At 42.3% G+C, this 17,705-nt stretch overlaps 1 protein-coding gene across 9 annotated transcripts in view; it reads left to right on the forward strand.

Moving 5' to 3' along the window:
- The window catches only part of LOC126108652 (zinc finger protein 492-like), a 118,232-nt gene that overhangs the window by 19,285 nt on the left and 81,242 nt on the right, over nt 1-17,705 (forward strand). For 7 of the 9 annotated variants that reach the window (XR_007523582.1, XM_049913962.1, XM_049913961.1 and 4 more), the window contains one exon: nt 6,900-6,989. Coding sequence is in view for 6 of the 9 variants with exons in the window: in XM_049913962.1 (XP_049769919.1) it covers nt 6,900-6,989 (90 nt within the window). In the remaining 3 variants the exon portion in view is untranslated. Of the gene's footprint in view, nt 1-707; nt 782-6,899; nt 7,786-17,705 lie in introns of those variants that run through there. The other 2 variants (XR_007523583.1, XR_007523584.1) reach the window with 1 other exon arrangement.

The following is a 17,705-nucleotide window of genomic DNA, read 5'->3' on the forward strand; positions in this document are numbered from 1 at the left end:
TGCAGAGGAACTGTTTTCTTTCCAAAATCATATAGGAGAACAAAATTATCTGCTGTTCAGGTCTTTCGCTCCAAACATGTTTCCTGTGCCTCTTCTTACAAACTGAAATGACCTGTGCATTTTTATGTTCCCATGAAAAGCCACTGTTTCATTTAGTAACACTTCAACTGCCAGAGGTTGTTCTGCAAGATCCACTTGTTTTATTTAATCTGATGGCTGCCACTTCAGGTCTAGTGGTCTACTGTGTAGAAAAAGTTTGGTTTTTCCTTCTCCCTCGTGTCCCCACCTTAGTCAATTGTGTATCTGTCATTTTAGTATCCATGCTGCAGCCAAAAATGTGAAATGCATTTTTATGTTCTTTAGTGGAGAAACTTTGTAAGGCAAAGCATTGTAATTGACTTTTGTGTTACTGTCTTCTGTTTTGCTACCATGTGCATCATTGTCAACTTGGCTTTGTAGAGTTGTCTTTGATCCATTTTCTAACGTTTTTGTTCAGAAGTTCTGGGGTTTTCATTTTTTGTTTCATGTTTTGCAAGATATAATCTTGCTTATAAATTAATGGAAGGCTTCTTATATAGGCTGTCTTGGTGGTTCTCATATGTTCAACTTCTGGTTGGCCATGGGGATTCAGAGGATTTAACTTCGTTTGTATATGCTGTACAGATCTCTCCTGTCATGTAACTATGTAATATTGTTAACATTTGCAGGTTCTCACTGTATTCCACAACATTCCCCATGCTGGATGTATTGGCTGTTGCATCATGTTTGATCACCTTACCAGGTTTGTTAGGCAGAAGTATGTTCCTGTCTTTCAGAATTTGTTTTTAACAGTAGCAATCTGTGATGCTTCAGTAGTCCAGTGCTCATGTTCCAATCTCTGTACTTAGAGAATTTATAATTTTGGGCATGTTTATTGCTAACAGAATAAATATTTTCCTGTTGTGCGTGTTTTCTAAACAGTTACACAGGCTAATTTTTGGAAAACATGTTTTGTAGATTTTCACAGGAATTTATGTTCACAGCTGTGCTAATGTCATAGGATGTGATTTTGAGATGAATGAGTTCAGATTGTCCTCTGGAAATTTAGATCTATGTTTTCCATGGATTCTCTAAATCTCTTCAAGGAAATGTATGAACAGCTCCTGATAAAATGGCATGGCTCATGTTGCTTATATTTGCTCAACCTCATGTCATGTTGTACTTCATTGATGTAATTTTCCTCACATCTTTCTCCCCATCTGAAGGCAAGCATCTTCAGTTCTGTAGCTGACACACAAATATATATATATATATATATATATATATATATATATATATATATATATATATATATATATATATATATATATATATATATAATAGAGGGAAACATTCCACGTGGGAAAAATATATTTAAAAAGAAAGATGATGAGACTTACCCAACAAAAGCGCTGGCAGGTCGATAGACACACAAATAAACACAAACATACACACAAAACTCTAGCTTTCGCAACCAACGGTTGCCTCGTCAGGAAAGAGGGAAGGAGAAGGAAAGACAAAAGGATTGGGTTTTAAGGGAGAGGGTAAGGAGTCATTCCAATCCCGGGAGCGGAAAGACTTACCTTAGGGGGAAAAAAGGACAGGTTTACACTCGCACACACACACATATCCATCCACACATACACAGACACAAGCAGTCATTTGTAAAGGCCAATCCTTTTGTCTTTCCTTCTCCTTCCCTCTTTCCTGACGAGGCAACCGTTGGTTGCGAAAGCTAGAGTTTTGTGTGTATGTTTGTGTTTATTTGTGTGTCTATCGACCTGCCAGCGCTTTTGTTGGGTAAGTCTCATCATCTTTCTTTTTATATATATATATATATATATATATATATATATATATATATATATATATATATATATATATATCCTGTCTCTGCAGTATAATGGAGAAATTCGATTTGTATACAATATTTACCAGAGTATATCTTAAGCATTAATCTACTATGATGGGTGGATGTTGGAACTCAAATGGTTTTTTTTTCCACATCACATTTGACACTTTGAAATTATTTTTTCCTCTCATTCGATACTTATCTGCATGCAGATTTCAAATTTCAGTAACATGCAATGAGATAAATGCAGATTTATCTCACTGTACAGTACTGATTTTTCAAGATAATAAATGTATTACTGCCTGTGTTCTGTGGTGCATCTTTCTAATGGGTCCTCTGTATGGAATATCAGATTTTGTAGCTAATCATTTGTAGTTTTCCTTCCAGTATTGTGTGTATAATGCCACTGTTAGTTAATGAAACTCTGGATCTTGTCTTGAGTGCTTACACACTTTTCTAAGGGTAAGAGGATTGCTTCTTGAATGGGTGTGAGGCTACAAATTAAAGTGTTTTGGGTTCAGTCCCAAGCATCATCTATCACTTTTTCACATGCAAATTGTCTATGTGGAAAATGACAGTTTCCATTCCAGTGTGAAGCTCTTGGTCCTCATGTAACTTACAATGTCAGTGAGTTCAGAAGTTGGAGGAAGCCAGTGGCATACCACATCCAGTAAGACAATGCCTAATAGAGCAGTAAAATGTTAATAACTGCAGGTTGTTGAAAGCTTTACTTTTACTTTGGGTTTGCATTTGTTTTTGTGACATTTGACATGTATTTTCCTCAGTACCAAAATTAGGTGATGCACACTTAGATCTGCATTTACCTGCGTATTGTCTTTACAGGTGGTTTTCTAACCTAAAAAATGCATTCTGCATGTAACCTGCTACTTGTTTAGTTCCTTCTTGACCATAGTGCCCTCATGGGCTTTGCGGAGGTACCATATCATCTTCCACTGAATAACACAGGTCAGAAAATAGGAAGCCTTCACTGTGGCACAGGCAGAGGAGAGAGAGAGAGAGAGAGAGAGAGAGAGAGAGAGAAGTTCCAACTTAGTGTCAAACCCAAGTGATCATAAATAGTGATTGACACAGGAATATAAACATTGCTTTCAGTAAAGAAAAGAATAATAGCTTGTGAGTGGAGTTCTACGAAATGGACATGAAATTTTGTGGTGCAACAAAATTGCTTCATAGGTAGGGATTTGGTGATTAGGCAACCAAACTCACAGGAACATAATTTAGTTGCAGATGATAATCTATCAGTACGTAGAAAGATATAGAGGATCATATATAAACTAGAAATGTAGAAAAATTAGGTAATAGTGAAAAGACATAAGCTGTTATGAGGTCTAATTTTGTTAGGCTCATTATTACTTGAAACATGTAGCTGAATAAAAGTACTCACTGATGATGGCAGAAAAATGCTGAAACATTTTTGGGCATTTATAAACAAAAAGTTGGCATAACAGGTGGATCATAAATTCCAGCAATTGTAGTATACATTACTCAAACTTACCATTGGAATACCACTTGGAACCTTGGCGAACGCAAGATGTTGACATGTGTCTTATGCCCTGTACTTCTATACTCAAAACATTATTTTATTTTTCTAATCTTGTTACATAAATAACTCAAGAGTTGCTAGTATCATTTGTTGTAAAGATGATGTAGGGATATGCATCAACTTCTCCACAGTGGTGTCACCACATTTCTTCATAGTGGTGTGTATCACTACACAAGGCTGCTGTGTGTCTGAGTCTCACTCTTCTGACACTGAATTTCACAGTGAAGAGCAACCCCTCACTGCTTGGTTGGATGCTGCAGTGAGGCATTCTTGAGGTCCAAATAAGCGAGTTACATTGGTTTGGGTGTCCAACCAACAGTAATTTGCTCATCATGCAGCCAGTACCCTCCCTTTCCTTTTGACTCAAGACAAACCAGCAAGGTCAAGAACACTGGAAAGCTTATGGGCCTGTGCCATCTTGACGGGAACCAGGGGCCTCTGTCATTCCTTAGTCCTAGCCATGGAGACCTGGTAAGTGCAGGTACTTTAGATGGACATACGTTACCTTCAAATTGCTTTTGTGTGCCCCAATTAATAACATAGTTCCTCAAGTCAACAACTCCTGTGGACAGGTTTATTAGCTAAACTTCACAAACAGTGGTCCACATACTGCACTAGTTTATGGTACAAAGTAGATATTTCTAACATGTCTCTGGACCAGATTGTTGGCAGCCAATGGGAGGATATTACATCATAGACAATGCACAGCTGTTAACCAGCTCAGTCCTGCCATTAATATACAAAGTAATCATTTTGTGGATGGCCTTTACTTCACAGCATGCTTTTGATACATGTTGACAATTCTGCTAATGTAATATAATCATATATGTGTCTATACAGAACACATGTGCAACTTTGATTTTGAAATTTTATTAATTTTATCTGATATACAATCCTGGTTTTGGTGAGTGGTATTGTCTGCATAGTTGTATCTTCATGTTCTTCTGCTGCTTACAAGAGGTTCTTGTATTGGGGTGTAGAGCAGTGTTCACTGCCTCTCTTCAAATACTATTAACAGCTTTCTCTCAGAGATGGATCTATGTTGTGACAGACTGATATATAGCCTTCTCTGAGGATTAGGTTAGGCTCAAAACTGACACTTTTCCCTTATTTCCTGTTTTTGTCCACAGTCCTGCTGGATACAAATCAATATCAGAAAGAAAAGTGCAAAAATAATTGATGAAAACCCAGTGTTACATTGTTACTTTTTTTGTTTGGCCACTGCAAACAGGCTTTTTCCCTGAAAATTCACTTTGATCCCACTCTAACATCTGATACGTCAAGGTAGTTGTTAGATTAAACACTGTGTTTGTCTTTCCATTGAATTAAAAATATGTCATTGGCTACACAAATTGGCTGTTCAGCCATCATAACTTCCCATTACAGGCTGCAACAGGTGTTACCAATATACACTTAAGGGTTGGAGAGGGGATGGCCCATGAAGAAGTTGTACCAACTTATGTTAAATTGTCATATTTCCCTCCAGGGTTGCAGACGCATAACTTCATTTCCTGTCTGAGGTGTTTTTCAACTTTATAAATAAAAAGAACTTTGCAAAGAACTTATGTGGCTTCCATGTGCAAAATAGTAGTGAGATGCATTGAACTAGCTTGCTGCATCAGTGTCTCCACATTCACACTGGGCAAAAACAAAGTGCCATCTTCAAACTTGCAGCTGTCAAGACATGTACCTGACGCAGTCATCTACATTGTGCCATGACTCACCCCACACTGCTGTCAACAGTTGTTTCCTTATTGTGGTGGTTTGTGACATTATTCCATGGTGTCCAAAGACCCCTGTGTCATAATTATAATGTGTCATATGAAACAAATTACGTATCATGTAATTGAATGTTCTGCTGTCAGCCGATTCTAATGGATACATTCAAATGCTCAAATGATATTTGGAGTTTCTCATAAATGGCCAGTTCTGTTTTCTTGCAGATTCTATTTATACTATATTGATTGAAATAGGCTGAAAGGGGGCTGAAAGGACTGGAACCACCAAAAAATAAAATTAACTTAAATTCCAGAATAAAAATCAAGAAATGCTATTGTGATGTGTCAAGTGATTCGATGTGAATTCCATTTTAACAAGTCATGGTTCTGACTTCCAATAAATATTAGTAATATCAGGTCCACTGCCTAAAAAGGAAACAAAAAGTGAATTTTTTGCATTATACAGTAAGAGCTTACACAGTAAAAAAAAAAGTTAAATAGCAGGGTAGAGGAATAGAATTTAAAGCTAATCAAATACTATAACAGAAAGCTTAGGTTACATAAAACTAACTTTTGTTTTGTAAAATTTTTTGTTTCACTTTATAAAGGCGTTAGCATCTGAACCGGTATTTAACATGTAATAAGAGAGCTTGCAGTTGCTCTTGGACTTATGAAAAGAGTGGAGAGCTCAATAGAATTGTATTACAAGCTTGAAGCCATTGACCACATCACACTTCACCAAGCATTTTGCAGACAATTGGCCAGTTTCTCCTGCTCCTGCGCACTTCAAACACGAAAGGTTCTCTATTTGGCTTCATTCATAAAGCACACAGTTCAGTTTAGTAATGTTATTGGAGTTTCTCAGTCATGCAATTGCAAATATCGTAATAGGAATTCATGTTGGCACCTACATAAACACTGTGAGTAATCAACATCTTCCATTCATTAGCAAATACAGTGCATTTCTGTGCAGATAAATTTATTAAATTCCTCACAATAATGAATAAATGTTGCAGTAAAACAGTAGAAATTCTAATATTTGTCACATAGTATGATTTTCCTAATGATACCCAGAAATGTCTGCCTGCTTACGCAAATCCTGACGTGCTCAGTGCCTTGCGTCAATGCTGGTGACTGGGACCATCCCTGGCAGAGTAGCCTCAAATCAAATTACTACAGTGGCACACTATTTAAATGTTCAAATAATGCATGAAATGGGATGACAGTGGTACTGGTGAAAAGGAGAAAATTACCATGATATTTTACATGGCGTGTGTAATTTTTTCCATGAAATGAAATCATATTACATTAGTGCAATTTTCTTTATGAGCCAGCTATCCACAATAACATGTCTCCCTTGCAAAATGAGCAAAATTTTAGTTAAGAAAAATAACATCGTTTGTGTGTGTGTGTGTGTGTGTGTGTGTGTGTGTGTGTGTGTGTGTGTGTGTGTGTGTGTGTGTGTGTGTGTGTGTGTGTAATAGCAGTAGCTGCTTGGCAAGGATGGAATAATTTCTGTTGTTTGGTTGATGTCTGATGTGTCTATCTCCAAATTAGAGTCTTGGTTTCGAATGTATGGACCAATTGGAATGAAAGTAAACCTAATTTAATGTAACACATTTTCTGGTTACCAAATGCCAGTAAGTGAATACATGTGACCAATAGCTATTTAGCACCACATGATGTGTAACCTCCAATCAAGTGCAAGGGACAGAAGCTTTGAATATGCCATTCTTTCTTTTTTCAGTTTCTTGAAGGTCCGCTAAAGATTGTAACACCTAGTCTTCGTATAAAGCAAGACCTAGAACTGAAACAGGAGGATGGCATTGAACATGATGTAAGTTTTCACATCGGTGATGCATTGTGCATGAAGTACTGTATAGATATCATGAAATGCATTGGGTGCAGTAAGTTTCAGTGATCATAAATGATGAAACATTAAAACCTAGGATATTAGCACTCCTCCAGAATGTTCATAGAATTTCAATTGACTGTAGGTATATTGTTCGGTTGTGTGTAATGGTATTTGAATGAAACTTGTAGGAAACATAACTTTACTAACTGTAACCCATGGTAATTTTATTTTACATATAAATAATGAATGCCTCAAATTCATTCTTGGAACAAATGTACCAAAGATGACTTCCTTGCAGCAGCTGTCATTTTATTTGTCTCTGTCAGTGTTCTATAATAGAAAAGATGTAAGAGGTAAAGCAATTAATTGTAAGCAGTATGTTATCAGATAAGTATTGTATTTGTCATACTATTTCTTTTCGCTGAAGTATTTAATGAAAAACAAACTACATTACTGGAATTGTTTGCTCTGTGTAAAGACAATGGGTTTATCCAGTATGCATGGTATAAATTTACAGTTTAATGGAACATTGCTTATCCCAAACTGCTTGCAAAGAGAAAACGTTGTGATAGCAAGAATTTTTGTGAACAGCATTAAATTTAGTACAATTTTTGTGAACAACATGAAATTTAGCACATTATGGTGATAGTCTGTGAAATTCCATATTAGTTTAACTATCACCATAGTGTACTAAATTTAATGCTGATGGTTTGTCAGGTCTCCAGCCACATGGTAGCATTGATATCACATGATGTTTCAGGAAGTGTCATATTACCCATCTTCTGGCGTAGTGTAAAGATTTGTGGGGAGCGTGCTATTTATATGTGCCATCACCTCCCTCCACTAGACCTCAGGTGGCTGCGGTGGTGTGGATGGTGGCCGCATTCGGTTCTCGGTGTAAGCATTATGTCTGTGTCCACAGGAGAGGGCATTGATGGTCATGCCCCCGATGGATTGCCGCTATCGCAGGGTTCCATGCTGTGCTGAGTTGGTATCCATCATATCTGTTGATGAGATTGTCATGAATCCTTATTTCTGTGGATTGTTTGATAATGCTTTCCCAGAAGCGAGATGCTCAGCACAGTACTTTCGTGTTTTCGAAGTTGAAGGTGTGTTCTTCATTTATGCTGTGTTCTGCTGTGGCTGATTTTTCTGTGTGGTCTAGTTGTACACATCTGATATGATCTCTGCAGCATTTAGATATACAGTGCTGTGTTTACCCAATGTATTGTTTTCCGCATTCGCATGGTATGCTATATATACTCCTGGTGTGTTAAGGTTCAGCGGATCTTTGGTAGAACCTAGGAGCTCCCTGGTCTTTGGTCGGAGAGTGGTTTTGATATTGTATTTGCCCAGAAGTTGTGCAATTTTGACCGGGAGCGGAATCGTGTACAGAAGGAATGCAAGACGTTCGTCTCCTTCTCCATCACCTATTTCTGGACTTCTCTCTGCTTCCTTCTTTTAAGTGCCCTGTTGATCTGCGTTTCACTGTAGCCATTTTGGTGGAAGACTTCCCTCAGGTGTTAATGCTCGGATGGTAGGCTGTCTTTGTCACAGATGGCATGCACCCTATGTACCAGGATGGTCAGTACTGTTTGTCTCTGTGCTGGATGGTGGCAGCTTGTTGTATGAAGGTATAGATCTGTGTGTCTTCTTCCTATGTACTGCATGGCCTAGTGAACCATCTTCCTTCCTCTTAATTAAAATATCAAGGATGGGGAGCCAGCCATTTTCCTCCATTTTCATTGTAAATTTGATGTTCGGATGGATGTTGTTGAGGTATTCCAGAAAATCATCTAGCACCTGTTTGCCATGTCCGCATATGACAGAAGTGTCATTGACATAGTGGAAAAAGTGCTTTGGTTTCTGTCTGGCAGTTTGAAGGGCCATCTCCTCGAAATGTTCCATATAGAGGTTTGCAATCACAGGAGCCTGTGGGGAGCCCATGGCCACACTATAGATCTGTTTGAAGAATTCCCTGTGGCACTGAAAGTAGGTGGTTTTTAGTGCATGTTTGAAGAGCCTGACTGTTTGTGTTCCAAAGTGTTGGGCTAAAAGTGCCAAGGAGTATTGGAGGGGCACTTTTGTGAAAAGCAATGTCACGTTGAAGCTCACGAGTAGGTCTTTCATTTGTAGTCACATGTCCCTGAGTATTTTTACGAATTTGGCCGAGTTTCTCACATGGTGGCTGCAGGCCCCCACAAGGGGTTTGAGCAGTGTTTCTAGGCATTTAGCAAGTCCGTAACAGTGAGAGTTGATGTAGTCTACAATTGGTCCAGAGGTACCCCTTCCTTATGGATCTTAGAGAGTCCATAGAGGCTTGGTGTTGCTGGTGCTCTGGGGTACAGGTGCTTCTTCATTGGTTCAGGTAAGTCAGATTTCTTCAGCAGAGCTATTGTCTTTCTACTTAACGTCGGGGTTGGATCCTTCTTCAGCCTCTTGTAGGCCTGATCTTGTAGCAGCAGGTTTTCTGCTGGTACTCGGAAGTGCTTAATAGCATTGTAGCATTCCCTTTGTCTGCTAGTAGGATTGTTATATCATGGTCATCTCTAAGGGACCAAAGAGCTGCCCGTCCTTCCGCAGATATGTTATTTTTAGGCAATTGAAATCTGTTGATTATTCTGGAAGTTTCCCATCTGACTTCCTCTTCCTTGGGAAGCCCTAGCACTGATTCTTTCACGCCACTGGTAATGTCTCATTTCGAGTTTGTTCTGGGGATGGGGGTAAAATTCAGTCCTTTCTTGAGGACTGCGATCGTGGCAGCATCTAGTTCTTTTCCAGTCAAATTGACCATGGCTCTGGTGTCATTCATCTCCTTTTTTTGTCAAAAACATTGCAAGATATCAATGCTACCACCCGGCTGGAGACCCGAGAAACCTTCATAAACAGTTTACGCCGGGAAAGCCTACAGTTAAATTTGATGCTGTTTACAAAAATTTGTAATACTTAGTAGAAATCTGTTTTTTTATGGTATCCAGCTCTGTCGACTAAGATCAGTTGTGGTGAGTATTAGAATTTTTACTGGGTAGACGTGATTGGATAATGAAAAAGAACAGAACTCACACATTTCGTATGTGGGATTAGAGAATGCTGCTGAAAATTAAGTGAACTTACAAGGAATATGGAGTCCTCAGCAGAACAGTCGAGGAAAGAAATGTACGAAAAATGCTGACAAAAAGAAGGGGCAGGATGATAGGATAAGCGTTAAGACATAAGGTAGTGAACTAGTCAGATGTGTTTCCATCTCACTTGGGGAAAAATGCTACTATTACACACATCGTATAGGAACTTTAAATGGAGTGTAGTTAATCTTTGTTTGTTATGTAGTCAATTGTGGAACCTCATCAAGCGCTGGCAACTCTAAACTAGTAGATAAAGAAGTGCTTTTTTGATGGGTATATCTTGCAAAATTATTTTGGGAACAAAATAGGAAGCATTGGAGCTAATATAGATGCTTCCTGGCAATTGTTCTCCCCAAACACCACCTTCAAATAGAATAGGAAATGGTAAAGTAATGGATGTAGTGGTATCAGAAGTACCCTCTGGCATGCACCATTAGGTGACTAGTCTAGTGTAGATGTAGGTGTACAAAGAATCAGATATTAATAGTCAGGGATATGGACTATAATCACACATTTATTATGAGACACATTTGGGAGAGATTATGAGAGAATAAGAAACCCATTTTTTAAAGATCACAGTACTCACAGACAATGATTGCACAGCACTGCGAGTGTGTTGAAAAACATCGTTGTCGTTGTCCAAGTGCATTCAACATAATACTTGAGAAATTAACAGTGATATATTGAATGGGAGAATCTGGGCTTGGCATAGTCATGGCAAATTCCAGAGCTAAGAAGGTTGTCTGTAGCATGTATGAAAGTTAGTCTGTAGAGCATTATCCGAGGAAACATGTGGTGGTTCTTCCTTCCGGAGTAATGCAGTGTGTGCCACTTCATACTGAATTTCATGTTTGCCACCATTGAGAACTGTTGACCCTGGGTACAAGCAACAGCTGAATGTAAGGCACTATAGCATTAGTACATCAGTAACTTAGAAATTTTGAAAATGATTGTGTGTAAAATCACAATCTTCAGTAAAATTAAAACTGAGGCATGTGATGTATACTCTCCTCACAATTACTTTGGGATTGACACTAGAGCAGGAACACATGGAGATGCAAAATGAAGTTGCTTCATTCTTTCCTGACTGTTTGCATGATCTGACATTTCATTGAACACACTCAAATTTGCATACTAATCAGTGTACAAAGGTGGAAGTGGGATCAATAGATTCTGGAAGAGTTTCACTACATTCTCATTTTAGATGTGTTTGTGGCAATAAATTTTTAATTTTATATGCAGAATATTTTCTAAAATGCATTGTTCAATGTTCCTGAAAATTTGACTTACAAGGAAATTTTTTTACTGAGTTTAAATGACCAAATTGTGTTAACAAAATATTTAGAATATATCTTATTTTCAACAGCTCCAACATAAGATTAATTTAAATTAAACATTATGTGTGATGCTCTGCTCATGTGATAAGGTATCAGTCATCTGTTTTGTTGAGAGAAACACAGCACAGCATTTACGGTTAACATGACATTACATTTTCTGATCAAACGTTACAAATCTTTGTAGCAAGAAAGTTACCCGTTTTGGTAGAGGTATGGAAATTTAAGTATGAAAGTAAGAAGAGTAGTGATAACATCATTCACTACCTTCCAATTGCAACTATTATGATGGAAACAATGAAGATTTTGTTAGTGTCATTAGTGCTGAATTCCTGAGGTGCACTTCATTTGATTGTAGTTGCCAATAACAGCCTTCTTAGTAACAATTAAAATTTATGAAAATTGTGGACGTCCTGTTCATTAGAGACATACATGCACCCCATCACCTTGGTGCGTCAATTGTCCTGGCCTCCACTCGCCTAGATCTTTCGACTGCCCTGTCTATGAGAAGGAGAAGAAGATACAAGAATTGAAAACCTTGGACTGTCTGTTTTATTCTGAGGCCAGGAAGAAATATGACCATTTCATTTCCTTCCCCTTCCCCTCCTTCCCCTCCTTGCTCCTCTCCTCTCCCTCTCGTGGTGTCCTTGCTTATGTTGGCCCCCGCTATCCTCCTGGTTCTGTTGGTTTTACAATTCGGCTTTGTTGCATAATCATCTCCTCCTTTTGGCATTCCCTGGTCCCCCTCTGGGGTTTGACCTCCATTACAAAATTTCTCCTCCGTAGTGTGAGCCATTTGGGGAAGAGCACCTTACCTAGTGTCTCCGACGTGCACCCTCCTAGTAAATTCCACCTTTCCTTTCACGTCGTCTGATGCTAGGGTGCATAGCCAGCACGGTAGCCCGTCCGTGTGGTGGGGTCGCTATGTACCCTTTTGGTTGAGTCCCCTGAACACACAGGGATCACACTTCTGATACCTGAGCTGTGACCACCTCATGTATGCCTTGGAGCGCTTGTTCGTCATCCTGGAGCATCTGAACTCCCGTCAATGGCAACCGTGCCAGATGGCCCTTGCTGTGGCTGGGTGGCGCCCGTGAGGAGAGCCCCTGATCGGAGTGGGTGGTATCAGGGCAGACGCTATGCAAATGAAACGCATATGGGTCCAGAATTCTGGCCGTTCTTCTGCGGCCGTCTCTCTGCATGGAACTGATTCAAGTGCTGCTTCTCTTGCCCCTTCGGCCTTCCCTTCCATGGCTACCCCCTGGGAAGAGGGTCAGGCCCGTCGGCTAGGGGCGAAACCTTTCCCTCGTTATCTAGTTTGCACCAGGACTGATGGAGATACTTTCACCAATACCAAACCTTTATTCTTTGTGGAACACATTGAAGACAAGTTTGGTGAAGTGGACTCCCTGAGCAAGATGCAGTCAAGTTTGTTGCTGATCAAAACTGCTTCAGCTGCCCCATCTGTGGCTCTTTGTGCCTGTACCCATCTTGGCACAATTCCTGTGTCCATTACCCCCCACCAGCCTCTAAATATGGTTAAAGGTGTGATTTTTCATAGGGACCTCATCCTTCAAACTGATGAGGAACTTTGGGACAATCTCGGACGGCAGGGTGTTCACTTTGTTCGGCATGTTCAGAAGGGTCCAAAACACAATCGCATTGATACTGATGCCTTTATCCTGGCCTTTGAAGGGGATACCCTCCCTGAGAAAGTTAATATTATGGTTTATCGATGTGATGTGAAGCCATACATCCCACCACCTATGAGGTGTTTTAAGTGCTTGCGTTTCGGACACACATCTTCCTGCTGTTCTCAGGCCCCTCTGTGTGGTGACTGTGGACGTCCACTCCATGACGGGAGTCTCTGTGTTCCCCCTCCTGTGTGTGTAAATTGTCATGGCAGTCATTCTCCATGTTGCCCAGTATATAAGAAGGAAAAGAAGATACAGGAGTATAAATCCCTCGATCGTTTAACCTACACATAGGCCCGTAAGAAGTATACACGTCTTCACCCTGTGTCCATGACATCTAGTTACGCTTTGGTTACATCTTCACCCCTTCCTCCCCCTTCCTTACCCCCATCCTTACCCCCATCCTGGACCCCTCTCGTCCCCCCCTCCCCTGCGGCTCCCACACATTCTCCTCTGGGCACTGCTGCCCCTCCCCAGCTGGATAAATGTCCCACTGTCAAGGGTGCCTCTCCCGGGATGCCTCTTCCCGGCACCTTTCAGGCTAAAGGTCTTCAGCCACGCGACGACCACGAGAGGCGCGGTCTGTCGGCCCCCATGTCGCCCGGTCTCTTTCTCTTCCTGATGTTGCTGCAGCTGGCTCCTTTATGCCACACAGCCCTCCTCGATCTCAGCCTGAAAAGAAGAAGAAACATAAGTCTTGGGACAAAGAGCCTCTGGTGTCACCGGAGGTCCCATCCCTGACTTCACAACCGGATTCTGCCTGTCGTTCATGGATGTCGCCCCCTCCTTGTCAGTGATGGGTGGGGACCTGGCGGTATGACTGGCTTTAGCTTGTTCAGCCCCCATTTAAATCATCGTTCTGTGGTTCCCCAATGGAATTGTAATGTTTACTATCGCCACCTCCTGGAATTGAAATCCCTTCTTTCGTCTTACTCTGCAGCTTGTGTGGTTCTCCAGGAATCTCATTTTACTGATGCTCACTCACTGACCCTCTGTGGTTTCTGTGTTTTCTGTCGAAATCGGGTCGGACCCCTGCGGGCTTCTGGTGGCGTTTGTACGTTGGTCCATACAGAAATTGCTAGCACGTGGATTCCTCTTCAAACTACATTGGAAGCGGTTGCTGTTAGGGTCCACCTAGACTCTGAGGTCACGGTTTGCAATCTTTATCTCCCTCCTGACAGGACTCTTACACCTGCTGCCTTAACTGCCCTTCATCAACTTCCCCCTCCCTTCCTCCTCCTCGGGGATTTTAATGCTCATCATCCCTTGTGGGGCAGTGCCTTTCCATCTAGATGAGGTCTTCTCATAGAGAAGTTTATTGCAGACCACGACTTGTGCCTTCTTAATGATGGCTCCCCTACTCATTTCAGTGCCGGTCATTGATCTTTCTCTTTCTTCTCCCTCTCTTCTCCCTTCATTACACTGGTCGCCACACGACTACCTTTGTGATAGTGACGATTCCCCGTTGATTATCTCGTTCCCTTCCCCCTCCCTGATGGACAGGTTACCTCGTTGGTCTTTCCCACGCGCCGATTGGCCTCTATACACTGCCCAGGTCGTTTTTTCTCACTCTTTGTTGGGTTGTATTGATGACATTCTACGTGACGTGTTTGACGCGATTGTTCGCACTGCTAGCCTTGCTGTCCCACGCTCATCTGGACCATTTTGTCGCCGGTAAGTCCGGTGGTGGAGTACGGCCATTGCTATCCGTGATCGTCGTCGAGCTTTGCAACACAAAGAGGCACCCATCCGTAGCCAGCCTTGCTACCTTTAAACGCCTCCGTGCTGAAGCCCGTTATTTAATGAAAAAGAGCAAGCGGATATGTTGGGAACAATTTGTTTCTTTCCTTGGTTCTACTGTCCCTCTGTCACGGGTATGGGCTACACTTCGCTCTCTCCAAGGTTGCCATCGGCAGTCCACCCTCCCATGCCTTCACCTCTGAGATGGCCTTTGTACGGACCCATTAGTTCTTGCAGAACATCTTGCCACCCATTTTGCAGTGGCATCAGCATCAGCCTCCTATCCAGCTGCTTTCCTTCACCAGAAACAGCGGGCTGAAGCTTCCACCTTATGTTTTACCCCTTGTGAGTCAGAATCTTACGACATACCTTTTACTGAATGGGAATTTCTTTCTGCTATATCTTCTTCTCATGATATGGCCCCTGGCCCAGATTCCATTCATAACCAACTGCTTCAACATCTCAGTGCTCCACAACGGCAATATCATCTTCGGGTGTTAAACCGTATCTGGCTTTAGGGTGACTTCCTTCTCAGTGGAGGGATAGCATCGTGGTTCCTGTCCTTAAGCCTGGTAAGAACCCCCTATCTGTTGACAGCTATCGGCCAATTAGTTTGACCAATGTTGTTTGTAAGTTACTTGAACGGATGGTAGCCGGTCGGCTCAATTGGGTCCTCGAATCTTGGGATCTATTGTCCCCTTACCAGTGTGGCTTTCGAGAGGTCTCCAATCGCTCATTTACTTCGCTTGGAATCTGCTGTTTGGCAGGCTTTTTCTCAGCACCGCCATTTGGTTGCAGTGTTTTTTGACCTTCGCAAGGCCTATGACACGGCCTGGCGGCATCACATCTTACTTACCCTTCATCAGTGGGGTCTTCGGGGCGCACTCCCGATTTTTATCCGCCAGTCCCTGTTCCATCGGTCATTCAGAGTTAGAGTTGGTACTGTTTTTAGTTCTCCACGGACCCTGGAGACGGGCATCCCACAGGGTTCTGTCTTGTGTGTCCTTTTCCTCATTGCTATAGATGGACTTGTAGCCTCTGTCGGTCCTTTGGTCGCCTCTGCCATGTATGTGGATGATTTCTGCATTTGGGTTAGTTCCTCTTCGATGGCATCTGCAGAACGGCAGCTCCAGGGAGCTATATGGTGTGCCTGCGCATGGACCCTCTCACATGGGTTTCAATTCTCTCCTTCAAAATTGGGGGGTGGTCCACTTCTGTCGCCATACTACGATCCGCCCTGATCCAGAGCTCTATCTCGATGCACAACGATTGCCTGTGGTCCCACAGTTTCGTTTCCTGGGTCTTCTTTTCGACAACAAGCTCACTTGACTGCCCCATACCAGACTTCTGAAGGTAGGATGTTTCCGTAAACTCAATGACCTTCGTTTCCTTGCCCACTCCTCTTGGGGTGTGGACCATTCCCTCCTTCTCCGTCTTTATCGTGCTCTAGTTTTGTCTCGCTTGGACTATGGTTATCAAGTTTATGATTCAGCTGCTCCTTCCATACTGTACGTGCTGGATCCAGTCCACCATCGTGGTATCCGTTTGGCCACCAGTGCCTTCCCTACTAGCCCTGTTGATAGTCTGCTGGTTGAAGCTGGGATCCCCCCCCCCCCCTTTCTGTTTGGCGGTCCCAGCTTCTGGTGTCTTAAGCACTCGCTATCCGTTCGTCTCCCACTCATCCTTCCTATTGTATCCTGTTCCCAGACCATGGACGTCGCCCACCCAACTCCTGCCTTCAGGCGGGTTTACCGGTTGGGCTCCGCCTTGCATCCATTTGCTGTGATTTTCAGGTTCCTTCTTTGTCCTGTCTTCCTCGCTCCCTCCCCCCTTGGTTAGTTCCTCGGTCTCGAATTCGGATGGATCTCCGCCGAGGTCCGAAAGATTCCATCCCCCCGATGGTGTTCCGTTCCTTTTTCCGCCAAATTTTATGGGAGTTTTGGGATGCTGTAGGTTTTTACACTGATGGCTCTAAATCTGCCGATCATGTGGGGTATGCCTTCACGTCCTCTGTTGGAATGGAAAATCATCTGCTGCCACCTACATGTGGGGTGTTTACTGCGGAATTGATGGCAATTTCCCAGGCCCTTACCTTTATTAAACAGTCCCAACACAACCACGTTTTGTTATGTGCGGACTCGATGAGTGGCCTTCTTGCTATTGACCGGTGCTTTTCGCGCCATCCCTTGGTCTCTGCCATCCATGACCATCTCGCTGATATTCACCGTGCTGCTTGTTCCATTGACTTCCTTTGGGTCCCTGGCCATGTGGGTATCCCGGGTAATGAGCTCGCTGATCGTTTGGCTGGAGGAGCAGTCACTTACCCCCATTTTCTGTAACCCATCCTGCAGCGGATTTACGGCTTCACATCAAATCCCACTTCGCACAGTCGTGGGCCACTTCTTGGGAGGCTACTCCCCTGTCTAATAAACTTCGTGCGATTAAGGTGACAACAGGCCGTGGCGTTCTTCCTTTCACCTCTCCCGAAAGGACTCGACCACACTGTGTCGTATCCGCATTGGCCGTCTCTGCATTGGCCATACCAGGCTGACCCATGGTTTTCTTTTGCGTGATGAGCCACCCCCACTTTGTGGTTGTGGAGCCTTCCAGTCAGTAGCCCACATTTTGGTTGACTGCCCCCTCCTTCTGGCTCTGCGTGCTAAGTACAGACTCCCCCACACTTTACCGTTGATGTTGGCTGACGATTCCCGGATGGTCTCTCTGGTTCTCGGTTTCCTCCGGGAAAGTGGTTTTTATTCTCAGTTTTAAGGTTTTTAATCTCTCTCTGGTGTTGGGGCAGGGCAGTGA

Source organism: Schistocerca cancellata, chromosome 11 (assembly GCF_023864275.1).
Source record: "Schistocerca cancellata isolate TAMUIC-IGC-003103 chromosome 11, iqSchCanc2.1, whole genome shotgun sequence".
NCBI classification, from domain to species: domain Eukaryota; kingdom Metazoa; phylum Arthropoda; class Insecta; order Orthoptera; family Acrididae; genus Schistocerca; species Schistocerca cancellata.